This window comes from Antechinus flavipes, chromosome 3 (genome assembly GCF_016432865.1).
Source record: "Antechinus flavipes isolate AdamAnt ecotype Samford, QLD, Australia chromosome 3, AdamAnt_v2, whole genome shotgun sequence".
Lineage (NCBI taxonomy): Eukaryota > Metazoa > Chordata > Mammalia > Dasyuromorphia > Dasyuridae > Antechinus > Antechinus flavipes.
In genome coordinates, this window is record NC_067400.1 from 537,819,309 (window position 1) to 537,836,005 (window position 16,697).

The window sequence follows — 16,697 nt, forward strand, 5'->3', positions numbered from 1 at the left end:
GATTGTCAAACAAACAAGGAAATCAATTACAATATTCATGACACAAGCAATCTTCCAATAATTACACAGACCAAGAAACATCCACCCAGCACCGGATTTGCTTCAATGTTTTGTTCCCTTGAACTGGGGAATGACTGGAACCAAATGAAAGAAACTTTGAAATAAATATAAATGCTAATGAGTCACATTCATGCTTTAGGGTAAATTTGTTATTTGAAAAAAAAAAAGTAAGAATCAAGCTGAAAGTTACAGTTTCCATTGTCTCTGGAGATTTATCTAGCTCCCGTATAGTTGGGATATGCAGTTTTTGAATTTCTGCTCCAAGTAGCTAAAATCAGTCTCTTAAGGGCTTACTAGTAGTAAGTAGCCTTCTAAAATCCTCAAAAGTGACCTTGTGATGTGCACTTCCTATTTCCTAAATTAAGCCACATTTTACATAAGTAAATTTGAGAGAGTTCTTTTATAGCACCAGATTTTTCCTGCCTTTCTTTTTGTTTTCCCTTCTCAGTGTTTCTTTGAAGTAATATGCATCATTATATTAGGTTGGTGATTTATTTAGAATCAAACAATTTTTTTTTTCTATTTGATGTCTTATCTGTGGACTTTCACATTTTAGGATACAATTTGTTATTTAAGCAGTTTAATAAATAGGGTGGGACCCTCTAGATGTTAACTTTTTTTGTCAGGAAGAGGGGTAAATATCTTTGTTCCAGACACAGTCTAGAGACTGTCGTCTTGATGTCTCAGGCCTTAGGAAAGAGGAAAGGAATAAATTTCCTAGATTCAAGAAAAAGAGTTAGTTGGACCACCTCCATTTCAGGTACTATTCCAGTGACATGCCCTATGTATGTGGTTTAAAAAAAAAGTGACCATGAAGGAACTTTGAAAGAGTAGGGAGGGACACTGGTGAGAAAGGTTAGAGGGTGATAGAGAGTTGATCAAATAGTGGCATTAAAGCTCCTTGAAAGAAGGGACAATGGCTTTAACTTTTGAAGTGAAGTGAAAAGATTTCTTCAAACTAAGCAGTTGCTTGAATCAAGGAGCAGTACAGCTTCTGGGCCAGTGGGATAAGAGATCAGGAAATCAATCTGTAGAGGAGAATCACAATTCAGTTTGAAGCTGGTATGTTCTAAATGTTAGGGAAAGTTTGAGATAGGGATAAAGTTATAATGTAAAGCAGTGGCTGAACTTTAAAAAGGAAAGAAAATTACCTTTTGTAGATTGTAGATAATAGCTACTTTGATCAAGTACTATATAACTTGAATTAAAAATCCTTTTTCAAAGAGTTATTATGTGCCAAGAGCTGGACTAAGCATTGGATAATTAAAATGAAAACATAAGACACCATTATTAAGGAAAATTCATTCTAATAAGGATATATATATTTAGGAATGGTGGCCAGAAAAATTATTTTGATCAACAAAGTCATAGAAAATGAAATTATAGTGGAGATACTAAGTAACTGATTGCTTTCTTTTGTCCAGGAATGGTAGGCTTTTTTTTAAAAAAGTTTTTATTTGTTTATTTTTATAAAGCTTTTCACTTTCAAAACATATGCATAGATAATTTCCAACATTCACACTTGTAAAACATTGTATTCCAAATTTTTTCTTCCCTCTCTTCTCTCCACCCACTCCCCAAGCAGCAAGTAATCCAATTTATGTTAAACATGTACAATTCTTCTATGCATATTTCCACAATTATCATGCTGGACAAGAAAAATCAGGTCAAAAAGGTAAAAAAAAAAAAAATGAGAAAGAAAACAATGCAAGCAAACAACAACAAAAAAGTGAAAATATTATGTTGTGAACCACACATAGTCCCCTAAGCAGATAGCTCTCTTCATCATAAAATCATTTGAACTGGCCTGAATCACCTCATTATTGAAAAGAGTAACATCCATCAGAATTGATCATCATATAATCTTGCTGTTGTTGTGTACAATGTTCTCCTGGTTCTATTTACTTCATTTAGTATTAGTACATTTAAGTCTCTCCAGGCCTCTCTGATATCATCCTGTTGATCATTTCTTATAGAATAATAATATTTCATAACATTCATATAACATAGCTTATTCAGCCATTCTCCAACTTATGGGCATCCACTCAGTTTTTAGTTCCTTACCACTACAAAAAGTGCTGCCACAAACATTTTTGTACATATGGCTTCTTTTTCCATTTTTATGATCTTTTTGGGATACAGGACCCATGGAGACACTATTGAATCAAAGAGTATGTACAGTTTGATAGCTCTTTGAGAATAGTTTTATTCAAAATGGTTGGATCAGTTCACAACTACATCAACAATGTATTGCCCTAATTTTAAAAATGGTAATTTTAATTTTTGTTCTCAGAGCTAGAGGTGAAAAGTAGAAGAAAGAGGGAAATAGCATGAATATGGTCAAGAAACCACAGCTTGAGGGTCTGGTCTGAAATAAAAATGGTGAAGCCAAAAGGATATCTCAAAGACCTAGGGCACTGGTTCGAAGAGGGAATCTGGAGAACAAGAATGTGACAGGAAGATGTCCAGGAACTATTCATAATCTAGCTCCAGCCTATTTTTTTCCATATTTATTACACATTCATTACCTCTACGTATTGTATACTCAGTCAAATTGGCCTACTTACTATCCCCCAAGGTGGCATTCCATGTCCCCACTGTGTTTTTGCCCAGCTTGTTTCCCATGCATGGAATGCAGTGTCTCCTCACCTCTTAACTATTAGAATTCTTAGCATAAATTCAAGTTTCAGCTCAAGTATTATCTCAAATGTTAAACTTTTCCTGATTTCCCCTAATAATTAGGATTGTTTTGCTCCTCAAATTATCATATATTTAAATAAGGTTGAGATTGTCATCTCTATCCCAGTTAATCACAGAAGGTTCAAATAGCTTTGCTTAAAACAATCCACCATCAAGCAAGTGAAATATCATGTGTTCACTCCATGAAATTTTGAAAGGAATAAAAAGCTTTGATTATTGAATAAAGGCAAATGATATACCTAGGAAATATAGTATGACTGACATATGTGTGGTCTTGTGTAAAACACACACACACACACATACAAACAGTTTGGAATCATGAAGTCTAGTAGTGGGCCAGTCTAGAGATAAAGAAGATGTAGTCAAATTATTTAGAGAAGATTGCTTCTCTGTCCCTCCCTCTTCTCCCCCACCTCTCTTCTTCCCTCTCTCTTTCTCTACATCTGTCTGTGTCTGTGTCTCTGTCTGTCTGTCTCTCTTTTTAAAAAAAAATTAATTGGCAAAGAAAAAACCTTAGAAACTTACTAGAGGGATAGGAAAAATTGGTTCATTTTCAGAGAAGGATGATTTTTTAAAAAGCCTCTTCTAACCCAAAGATAGTTTTTTTTTTTAATTTTAAATGTATACCTGAAGAATTCAAAAAAGGAGTTAAAAATCAAATAAAATGAGAGAAATTGAGGAAAAACATTAAAAAAGAACTATCTAAGAAAAACAAGAACAGTATGAAAAAATGTTAGCCAACTAGAAAAGGAGATACAGTTTTAAAAAAAGTAAAATAATTCTTTGAAAATTAGAATTGGACAAGAAAAAGCCAGTGAAACTATAAGAGACCATGAAATAACCAAAAAAAAAAAAAAAAAAGAATGAAAAATTAGAATAATGTGTGAAATATCTTATAAGAAAAACAAAAGATCCAGAGAACAGATCAAGAAGGGAAAAAAAAAAAACATAAGAATAATTGGATTACCTGAAAGCTGTGACCAAAAAAAAATAAAATAAAAAGAAAGTTGTCATGGAGAGAAACAACATGTGGGAAAGTAGAACTAGGAAAAAATCCACCAATCACCACCTCAAAGAAAAGGAAATAATAAAAATATTATTGCTAAATTTTGAAACCCACAGATCAAAGAGAAAATTCTAAAACAAAAAAAAAAAATTCAAATATGCTAGAATTACAATTAAAATTATACAGGATTTATAAACAGCTACATTAAAAGACTGTAAGTCTTAAAATAACATATATTGACAATCAAAATAACTAAACCCGTGACCAAAATATATCCAACAAAACTAACCATAATATTGAATGGAAAAAAATGGAAATTCAATGGATTCAGAGACTTTTAGGATTGTGTCTCACCCAAACCTAAACTCAAATAAAACTTTTAACAAATAATAGATAAGATCAAAGATTAATATCAAGGAACTCAATTAGGACAAATTTTTTTTATGTTTTTTATATTGAAATGTAAACCATATGTTTAAGATTGATATCAGTAATTGGGTAGTTCAAATGAAAGACTGAGAAAGAGCTGAGTATGATAGCAAAACTGGCTAGAAAAAGGTAAAAATTAGTAATTATATTATACAAATGAGATTCAGAGGAAAAACCAATTCAGAGACACTAGAGGGAAGAGCAGGGCTTATAATTCTAAAAACATATATGTAAATTTATGGCAGTGGGACAAGCTGTGTAAATTAATGGGAAAGGGATAAACAGGAGGGAAGGGGAGGCACAAGATGGGGTACAGAAGGATATTTAGATTAACAGGAGTGGGATAAGGTGTGTAGGTTAAAGGGAATTGATAAAAAAAAGAAGAAAAGGATTGAGGGAGAAGATAAGGGAGGGATCCATGAGTGGAGAAAAGATTAATTAATAGCAAGGCAAATGAAGGAGTAGATTAATATAGAAGAATTAGCAGAGAAAAGAAAAAAAAGAGATGTATGTAAACACTATAACAAGGATTAGGAGTAGAATTTATTTTTTAAAAAAAGTAAGACTAGTAATCACTGATCTCACACAAATTCAAACTTAAAGATTCAATCAAAACAGAAATATCTATTATATGTCAGCCATATTGATATTGTTTAGATCCATGTCAACATATGTGTAAATGCATATGTATTTATGTGTGTAGTATGTATATTATAGATATATGTAGTTGGGTATGGGTGTGAATATGTATGTGTATAGACAGGAATATATATATATATTCCTGTGCAGTAACATACACACACACAAACATATACATATATGTATATATATTTGTAAATATAAATATACCTGTGCTTAACTCTAGACTGCTTGGGGAAGGGGAGTTATGAAAAGGGAAAAAAGAATAAAGTAAAAAAGTGCACAGCAGAAAACAAAACAATAACCTATAAGGAAGCAAAAAAAAAATGTTTAATTAAATTGGGTGCATTTCACTTTGCTTAACTCTGAACATTGGCTAAATGTGATGTGCTTTATGTGATAATTCTCTTATTAACCAGAATGTTAGATTAATAATCAATTAATTCTATAACCACAAACAATAGTATTTCTGGGACTCAATTGTTCTATCTATGTTTACTTTTTTAAATTTTTTTTTTCCTTTTTGGGGGGAAATTAATAACTTTCAATGTGTTTTTACATATTTGGTACTTCTGTAATTTATACACCAAATGACTGCAAATTTAAATGTAATACAATTCCCTCAGGGTAGGATTTAGATTTCTTTTTTCTAATTCTTTTATTTACCTGCCAGTTACTACATGGGAATAAAGGTTATCTTTGACATAGGTTAAATTATAACCCTACCCTTTAAATCAGTTGTGAACTTCATCAAATTTGGTGAGAATACAACATATTTCTAATGAATCTTACGTCACTTTGTTATTTCAAGCAAACATTCAGAATATCTCAACTGTTTCATCAGGTTTTGAATACAGGTCGGGAGCTAATTGGTGGGGGAGAGCAAGGATAGCAAAGTTGTTGATCATTCTGAACCTTTTGAACACTAATATCCTTTTGAACACTGATATCCTATATTTTCCAGAAATTTTTCTCTTTATACTAGCTCCAAAAGGTAACATAAACTTAGCACTGAAAGCTACTGAAATTAATCATAAGCATGGCTTCTATGAGCAAAAAGTGAGCCACGAAATTATAAAACAACTTACTCATCAATGAGATGCTTAATCTTAACACTTGATATGCACTACTTATATTTCTGATACCTATATAGATATTTTTAGATATAAGAAACTGAAGTTATTGTATGTATATATGTATGTATACATAAATAAATTATATATGTGTGTATATATACATTTAAATATATATATGCATGCATGTGTGTATACACACACACATATATATTATGGTAGAATTGAGTCCTTGCAAATGTGGATTCTTTAAAATTTGTCCCTTTCTAATTATCTCCCTTTCTAATCTGATTAGGAAAGTCAAATTAATCAATTAATTTAAAAATCATTGAATGTACAAAATGAAATAATTGTGGCAAACATCATGTAAGGTAAATAGTGTTAAGATTTAGCCCCTGGTCTCCAATAGCTTTAAAACCAAATCTCAATTCTGAGGAATACAATTTTTTTTAAAGATATAATCTAGTTTTCCCTATTAGATGCTTTTCTGTGTTCCTGAGTAGTGAGCTGACCCATAGAAATATTTTGAGAATTGTGGGTAGGGCAAATGATCTCTGTCTCCCTCTTATTCTATAATATATGTTATATGCTAAAGTTAAGTTTATTATTACTCTATTTCCAAAATTATGTAAGTTCTTTGAAGGTTAGCATTGTTATGTCATTGTTTTTCCCTTTTATTTAGGAGAGTGCCTTATATATATTCTTTTTTTTTCCCAATTTTGACCTGTGATTACATTTGTGTGGGTATTTCTCTCTTTAGAAATTTATTCTAACCCCATATCTATATTAGCATCTTCTCTGTGATTTATATTCTTAGAAAATCATCTAAGTCCTGAGAGTTTCAACACTTTGTTCATGATCATATATGCCAGATGTAAAGAATAAATCCATCTGTCTTTACTCCTAGGATTCTCATCAATATCCTGGCTGCTCTCCATGGTATAGGAATTTAATAAATATTTTCTAACATGAATTAGAATAGAGAATCACTTTCCAAAAGAGTGAGTCTATGGTATATCAGCTATAGTTCAGGATGCATATCAGCTACTCAGATGATCTGAGACTATACTACACTTGTCTAGGAGTTGTTAAGAGTCCTTATTATAACACAGTTACTGCCTTCCAATTCTTCATTACTCCAAAAAGCTTAAAATAGGACTCAATAATCAAGATACTTTACCTTTACCTATGAAAAGTCAAATAATAATAGGTTTAAATAACTGTTAAAGGCAACAGTAAAAAAAGATGTTGGATGAATAATGCCTAACAAGTGATACAGAATATAAATGCCCTTATAACTCAGAGAAGGGAGAATCTGTTTCAGGTTCAGTTCCAGCAAAAGTGCAAGAAAATATTGGCATCTTCCAAGAATAATGAATAAATCCCTATAAGTAAATTGGAGAATTAGGGAAATTTTGAGGGGCATATCTTGCAAAGTATATATAGAGTGACAAGAAATCAGAGTGGAGAATGATGCAGTTTAAAAATTCATTTGTGGAGCCAGAGTTCATAATATACATATGCTATCTGAGGAAAATCCAAAGTGTACCCCAGGACCTGAAAACAATAATATCAATAACCAGAGAAAAGGAGATATTCATGAATTGGATATGGGGACAAGGCAAGGGGCCCCTTTTAGAATGAAAATATTTGAGACTTGGAAAGAATAGTCTGGGGTATGAGGTAAAAATAAAAAGTTTGATAATGCCTCTAAAACATTTTTTTCTAAATAATTTAAACTGAATTTTACTACAAGAAAAGTTTTATCCAATAAGATATATTGAATATCTCTAGTTTAACACATGCCTAACACAATCTTAATCCTAATGTAATGAAACTTTCACTTACTGCATTTTCAGAACCTTGTATAGAGCCTTGAACATAATAAGCATGGATAACTGTTGGTTGATTGATTGATTACATTTTAATTTATTTTTTTTCTTTCACAACAGCATGACATACCATTGCAAATGTCATAGTCATAGATTTGGAAAGAGGTGGGACCTCAAAAGTAAACAGATCCAATCTCCACCTCACAGATGAGGAAAATCATCCTGAGAGAAGATAAATTACTTTTGAGGTTAAGTTTCTTATCACAAAGCTAATAAGTGTCTGAGGCATATTTTGTGACCTTACACCCAATATTCTAATCACTGTACCTCGAAACTGCCAATTCTTATTTTTTATCAACCCCCCAAAAGTGATCATCCAAACTCTATTTGCAGACTTTCTAATTATTCTCACAATTTCAGCCACCACTACTGCCACCAGCTCCATGATATCCCATTCCATATCTCTATTGTTTATTGTTACTCTCAGTTCAGATTCCTTATTCTGTATTGCTTGCCCATTGATTCTTTGGACCATCAGTCAATCAGTTGGCAAGTTCTTACTAAATGGAAAGCATTGTGAAAAGTTCTGGGGATACAAAAAAAATGCAAAGGGCAGTTCTTTCTCCAAGAACATATTTAATCTTGTAATGGAAGACTGAAAAAACTGAAAACAAACAAGTTAGATACATCAAATGTTGGAGAAAATAAATGGAAGGCAATTGTATTAAAAGATGAGGAGAGATGTCAGAAAAGACTTCTTGTGAAAGGTAGGATTTCAGCTAATACTTGATGGAATTCTAGAAGCAGAGGTGAGGAGAAAGAAAAGTTTAAGCACAAGAAATATCTAATGCACAGATTCAGGAGAAAGAATGTGTACAAGGAGTAGCATAAAAGCCATTGTCACTGTATCACAGAGTACATAGGGGTGAATAAGGTCTTAGAAAACGGGAAAGGCAGAAGGATCACTTATAGAAGTGATAGAGATTGATATAAAATATTCTCAAGATCTGAAAAACTGATAAAATTTTTTTATCTGATTTTCTGTTCTGATTTTGATTACATTTGTTTTATTTATACAAAACTTTCTAATTTGATGTAATTGGTGTTATCCATTTTATATCTCACTTTGCTCCATCTCTTATTTATTCATAAATTTATTAAAATGATTAAAGGGGAAAAATGACAAATGTTGGAGGGGATGTGGAAAAATTAGAACATTAATTCATCTTTGGTAGAATTAAAAACTGATCCAATCATTTGGGAGAGCAATTTGGAATTATGCCCAAAGAGTTATTAAGCTGCTTATATTCTTTAATCCAGAAATACCACTCTCAGTTTTATTTCCAAAGATTATTAGGGGAAAAGGAAAAAAATGTTCTAAAATACTTAAAGCGGGTCTTTTTATGGTGGAAAAGAACTGGAAATTTCAGGAATAAAGTGGGGAATGATTGAACAAATTATGATATATGATTGTGATGGAATACTCCTGTGCTATTAGAAATGATGAGCTCAATGATTTTACAAAAACATGGAAAGACTTACATGAAATAATGAAGAATCAAATGAGCAGAACCAAGAGAACATTACATACAACAACAACAATATTATTTTAAGAATGACTTTGAGCAATGTCATTTTGACTATTATAAATATTCAAATTAAGTGGAAAGGACATATGAAGAAAAAACACTATCTGCATCCAGAGAAAGATAATATATCTATTTGTCTTTCATAGTAGCCATCTCTGAGATGGGGGGGAGGAAAAGGGGGGGAATTAATTTTACATAACTGTGTTGCGTATTTAAAAGAAATAGCAAATTGTACATAGTGAATTTGTGGTTTCATATGCAATCATCTTTTTTATTGTACTATGTTGTGAAAATGTTTCATTCCAACAATTACAAATATTTGTATCTCTAAAAAAAAAGAAGTGATGGAGATTGCAAAAGTAAATTTGAGCTTTTTCACTTTGAATAAAACTAAGAGTGCTTTCATTTTCATTTCATTCACAGGTTTTGCTGATCCACTTACTGGCATAGCAAATTCATCTCAGAGCAGCATGCATAATGCTTTACACATCTACATGAATGGCACAATGTCCCAGGTACAAGGATCTGCTAATGATCCCATCTTTATCCTTCACCATGCCTTCGTGGACAGGTCAGTTGACTATTACTCATAAGGGGAAACAGTATATGAAGAATTTGTAGCAGTAATCTAAATATGGGATATAGTTTGAAATGATAATGAGGTTCATCAAGATACTTCCTTGCTTTCCATTAATTCACCAAATCGTGCCGTTTTGGGGGGCAAAAGATACAAAGGTAAGAAATATGGGCTTAATCTTCCACGAAATTACCTCTCAGTCTTGGGATTTCCAAATTTTAAGATACAAATGACACTGGAATTATCACCATTTTACAATTGAACCAAATACTTTTTAAAAAGATACACCCTAGAAGAGATGATCGAAGGATTAAATTCAGGTAATGTATGAAGCTTTCCCAGAGATTCAACTACTAATTTCTTTCCTTTCAGCCTACTTTGTATTTAAATATTTTGTATGGAATTTTTTTATGTATGTCCTTGTTAGAACTCCACTAATAGAATGTGAGCTTCTTATAAAAAGGAAAGTATTATTGATAGTGTTTTGTATCCTCAGCACCTGATTTAGTGTTTGGCAATATTAGTCACTTTATAAATACTTGTTGATTATTTGATTCATACAGCTAATATAATGAATCGATGAAAATACTATACTAATCATTTCATTGCTCCAAGTAATATACTAGTAAGTATTAAGTACTGCAGCATTGCTAATTCCAGCATGGTCAAGCATAATAGGTAAATTGGGCATTATAATATATGAGTTTTGTTAACATAGAGATATACAAAATGAAGAAAGGACACCAATAATTCTGTGAAAAAAAATCACTGCCTCCATTTCCTATCTAAAGAGGTCCCCTTAGACTTCTTCAACTGATCAGAAAGTTAATTTGATATATCTTAATGAGATAAATTGAAAGTTAGAGTTAACACATACATTCCTTCTAGGCAAAAGTAATGAATTGTAACTTCAGAAAGACATTATGAAACAAGATTCCTCTGCACTAATCACAATCAAGCATGAATTTAGATCATAAATTGAGAAATTGAATCATGTTGATTGCTAACTGGCTTCTGAACGTTTTCAGGATTGGGGAACTGGCTGGAAGCTCTACAAAGTAATGTCCTTTCTTTGATTTAATGGAAAACTTAAGAAAAAACTCCTCCTACTCCTAGCCATTTATAGCCTATGATTCAATTAAACTTAACAAACTTGTATTAATACCTTCCAAGAGAAGATCACTGTACTCAAAGCTAAAGGAAGCTCTAAAGTATTCTACTTTGAGGATTCAGAGAAATCTCAATTTCTTTATCTTTAAAATGGGAATAATGCCTAACTTCCAGAATAAGAGAGGATAAAATTAGGTAATATTTGCAAATTATTTTGCCAACCTTAAGACTCAATATAAATGCTAGCTATTATTTTTATTATTATATAATCCTAGGCTCAGAATAAGCCTCAGAAGCTATGAATCCCATTAATTCTTTCTAAGCAAGCTTTCCTGCTACTTTCATCCTCAAAAATAACATATATTCTTTTAGGTTTTTTCATCTCTATGCTAACCATAACCATTTCTCCCACCAACAATCTGTATGTCGTTCTTCAACATCTCATCACCTTATTCTATACTATCTAAAATATCATTATGGTAACCAGAACTCAATCTAGTCTATGGATATTTTCTGATGAGAGTAGGACATAGCTACATTGTATCTCCCTAGTTCTGAATACAGTGCCTTTCTCAATGCAAACTAAGATTTTTTTTTAAATTTGGAACAAGTCTAAAAGCAGCAGTCTCGCATCTGACAACCCTTCAGAGCCTGATCAGTAAGCTCATTCAGACTTGAGTTTCCTCCATTTCTAAGATGGAGACTGTTTTGTCAGCTGATTGTAAATAGCCAAAACAAAACCAGAGTATCCATGATAATATCACTGTAGTTAAGATTGTGAAGTTGTGATGCATGTGCCATCAGTAATATAATGAAGGACATGTTTGATGAACTTGTCCTTCTTGATGTCATAGTAGACAAACTAAAGGGAGAGGTGATGAATCTCCAACATGGTAGTCTTTTTCTCAGAACACCCAACACATTCAAGGATCATGTGTCATTAAGGATGATATCTTCTTCATGCCTTATGTGTATTACATTTCATCTTCTTAAATTTAGCCCATTATCGAAGCTGCAAACTTTCCCCTATTTTGCTATTTGGCTTCTTCACTATCCTTAGCTTTGTACTATATACAAGGATCAAATCATATCTCAGCCATCATATAAGTAATCAATAACAAGGTTATACACCATAGGCCACAACAGCCACAACAGTGTGGCTCTGACATTACCAATAAAAATTACCAATAAAAAATTAGTAATCAAAGAAAAATGCTAACCTTACACAAACCTTATGATTTAATAAAGGGGAACCAAACTAATTAACATATATTATTTTAAAATTTTAAGTATTTCTTCTGTATTTTTTTAATTTGTTCTTTTTTTGTTTTATTCTTGTTTTGTTATTGTGTATCCACTTCTTGGCTTATTTTGGCTAGGATTCAGTACAATTGTAATCAAAGTTACCATAGTTCTGATTTTTTTGGCTTTTACTTTAACATCACTTCATATAGGTCTTTCTATAATTATTTAAATTTTCTTATTTTATAGCAACATCATATTCCATTACATAAAACAACATATCATAATTAAATCGGCTCTTCCTTGACATTGTTTCTAGCCTAATGTCTGTCTCCTGCCTACATACTTTTGTACAAGCTACCACTCTTGGCTGAAATGGATTATTTTCTCATTTCTGCATTTTACGGTCCCTGGCTTCCTTCAAGATTCAGCTAAAAGTGACACATGCAAAAGATCTTCTTGGTTCCCTCAGCTTCTAAGACTTCCTCTCCAAGCTTATCTGGTATATTCTTTGAATAAGTATTATATATTATTACATATGTACATGCTAATTGCCTTCACAGAATGAAAACTTAAGAACTGAGGCTGATTCATTATTTTTCTTGGAGACTAATGCCTGGTTCATAATAGCTCCTTAATATTTTTTAAAATGTTGATTGATTAATAAGTAATCAAGGTAAATAGCTAATAGGCTAAGGAGCAGAGTTGTGATTTTAAACACATAGAGAACCCCTGGATAAAGAAACTCTGTCTACCATAGGTCAGCACTTTATCTGCACCCAACAATCTTAAACAGTCATGAAAGCACTAAGAGAAACATAAAATGCCTAAAATAATAAAGTCAATATGTGTTAAAAAGTGACTCTTGAAACAATGACTTTCTAGCTCCAAGACCAACTTAACTTCTCCATTTACTCATCTTCCTGAATTCATATGGGGCCTCAGACACTTATTAGCTATGTGAGTGACCAAATCACTTAACCCTGTTTGCTCAGCTAGAGAAAGAAATGAAAACCATTCCAGATTCTTTGCCAAGAAAACCCCTACGTAAAGTCACAAAGAGTCAGATACCCCTGAAAACAACTGAATACTAAACTCTCTGTGTGACCTCAGAAAAGGCATTTGATTTCTCTGTGTTTTAATTTTATCTGAAAAAAATGAAAAATTTTCTCATCTGAAAAAAAAATACTTGTATGTCTTTCCTCAAAGGATTATTATAAAGTGTTTGTGAGCATTCGATTAAAATCAAATATCTTCAAGTTTAGTGGGTTTTTTCCAAATTATATTATCTTGTCCTCAAACAAGGAAACTGCAGAGGTATTGTCTAAGATTATTTCTAAAATCATAATTCTCTACTTCTAAAAAGACCTTCTCTTCTGATGGTAGTGACAGTGTAATACATTGGTGCAATTATGGTTATTTAGAAGTCGTTGTGACAGATTAATCATGCTTTTCATTATGATTAAGAAATGAGATAGATAGGTAAGTACAAAACATCAGATAAATTGTTTTTATCCTCTGCTAGACCTAACTCTTAGCATGGAGAATTGAGTTAGTGTGTTTCTTCACCAAAGAGCTGACATCTAAACTTGTTTTTACCCTAGATTACCCATAGTGACCTGACTAGGATAGGAGGTAAGGAATAATTTTAAAATGAACATACCAGGACTGTGTGTTTAATATAATAATAATTTAATAAATTTACCTTTACCTCTCAAAGTTAGGCAGGTATGATTAATTTTGTTTGTTTCTTTCTTTCATTCTATATTGACTAAGACTGATGCTAAAACTGGGCTTAAAGTCAGGGATACTTGAATTCAAATCTTGTCTGAGATACTCAATAACTGTATGACTAGACAATTCATTTACTTTCTGTTTGCCTCATTTTCCTCAAAAGTAAAATAGGGATAAGAAGGCCATTTATTTCCCAGGATTCTTATGAGGATTAAATTAAATGATGTTTTTAAATTGCTTAGCACAATGCCTGACACAGAATAAATGCTTAATAAATGCTATTGTTGTTATCACTATGTCTAAATACCAATGTTTGAATTCTGTGCATTTTAAAGGAAGATAAGGTTGGCTACACAATTCAATCTTTCTTTTTCTTTCTTTTTTCTTTTCTCTTCTTTTTTTTCTTCTTTTTTTTTTTTTGGAAGGCTATTGGGGTTAAGTAATTTGCCCAGGATCATATAGCTAGTAAATATCTGAGACCAACTTTAAACTCAGGCTTCTAGACCTGGTGTTCTAACCATTGTACCACCCAGTTGCCTCACAATTCAGTCTTGATGAAATTCTCAATCCTAGGCCTTTCTTTTTTTTCTAGATTGTTGTAGAAATTTTCTCTTATTTATTTTTACTACTTGTAATTATCTTTTAATTTGTTGAATTTAACTGTAGCTTTTTTCTAGGTTGTAGAAATTTTCTTTTATTTACTTTTACTACTTGTAATTAACTCTTAATTTTTAAAATTTATTTATATTAATTTCTCAAGTGTTTTATTTTTCCTTATGTATGTAAAGATAATTTTAAACATTCATTTTTGTAAAACCTTGTTTTCTGAACTTTTCTCCCTCCTTCCCTTAGACAGAAAGCAATCTGATAGAAGTTAAATATGAGCAAATCTTTTAAACATATTCCATCTTCACATTGTACAAGAAAAATCAGATCAGGGAAGAAGAGAGGCCCATGAGAAAAAAGAAACAAAAAAGATGAAATACTTTATTTAGATCCACATTGAGTCTCCTTAGTTCTTTCTCTAAATGTGCATCACATTTTCCACTCCAAGTCTGTTGGAATTGTCTTGAATCACCATATTGTTGAAAACAGCCAAGTCCATCATAGTTGATCATTACATAATCTTCTTGTTACTGTGTACAATGTTTTCATGGTTCTGTTCACTTCACTTATCATCAGTTCATGTAAGCCTTTTCAGGATTTTCCAAAATCAGCCTGCTTATCATTTTTAGATAAATAATATTCTATTACATTCAAATACAATAACATATTCAATTATTCCTCAACTGATGGATAGCCACTTAATTTCCAGTTCCTTGCCACTACAAAAAGTATTCCAAACTAATCTTAAGCTACTCATTTTACATCTGCATCTATTCTGTTTTGCCATATAACTTAAGCCTTTATTTGTCACAGGGAACTGATCTAGGAGAATTTTGTACTCCCCTTGGTTCTGAAGATTTTCAAGTTCCATTCTGAGGCGATTCTCCTTGGGAAGCATAGAATACGGGGTAGAGTGCTGGACTTAAAATCAGAAGCCAAATTCAAATCCTACCTCAGTCATTTACAAGTTATGTGAACTCAAGTGACATGACTTCTCTTTGCTTCAATTTTCTCAAGTGTAATATGAGATTTGATTCAATATGATTGAGGATCCCTTTGAGTTGTATATCTGAGATTCTCTTAAATCAACTATGAATTCACTATCAAACTCTAGAGTTGAAAGAACCATGAATGGAACAGTTTACCAGCAAGTCAAATACTTATTTTGAGTGCTTAAAACTAGGGTTTAAAAGAAAGCCCCAAGAGACCCAGACTTTACTAAGCTAACAATCTTTGAGGAAAGATCACATATCAACAATCATGTGCAAACAAAATAAATTTACAATTAATGGTAAGTAACTTCAGAAAGAATACACTAGCATTAATATGGATATGAAGAGTTTTTTTTTCAATAATGGTATTCAATTTTTCCAAATAGTGCAAAAATAGCTTTCAACATTCACCTCTGCAAAACCTTGTCTTCCAAAATTGTCTTCCTCTCTCCATCCCCCCTACCCTTTCCTAGAGAATAAATAATCTGATATGTTAAATATATGCAATTCTTTTAAACATATTTTCATATTCATCATGCTGTTCAAGAAAAAGAAAATCAAAAAGAAAAAAACACAAAAAAAGAAAAAACTAAACAAACAACAACAAAAAAAGGTGAAAATACTATGCTTTGATCCACATTCAGTCTCAGTAGTTCTTGCTGGATATGGATAGCTCTTTCAATTACAAGTTTATTGGAACTGCCTTAATTGAATCATCTTATTGTTGAAAAGATCAACTTTATGACAGTTGTTCATTACATAATCTTCTTGTTACAGTATACAATGTTCTTCTCTTGGTTCTGTTCAATTCACTTAGCATCAATTCATGTAAGTCTTTCCAGTCTTTGCTGAAATAAGCCTGCTTGTCATTTCTTATAGAACAATAATATTCCATTATGTTCATATACCAGGACTTATTCAACCATCGCCCAGCTAATGGGGATCCACTCAATTTCCAGTTCCTTGCCACTACAAAAGGTTGCTACAAATATTTTTGCACATGGGTTTTTCCCCCCTTTTTTATGAGCTCTTTGGGGAAAATGGCAGTAGAGACATTGCTAGATCCAAGAATAAGCACAGTTTTATACTTGTTTGGGCATAGTTTAAA

At 32.0% G+C, this 16,697-nt stretch overlaps 1 protein-coding gene across 1 annotated transcript in view; it reads left to right on the top strand.

Annotated features, from left to right (window-relative positions):
• TYR (tyrosinase) overlaps positions 1–16,697 on the top strand; it is a 173,786-nt gene that overhangs the window by 45,252 nt on the left and 111,837 nt on the right. Inside the window, exon 3 of the mRNA XM_051987301.1 lies at positions 9,752–9,899. Within this exon, the coding sequence (XP_051843261.1) occupies positions 9,752–9,899 (148 nt within the window). The remainder of the gene's footprint in view (positions 1–9,751; positions 9,900–16,697) is intronic.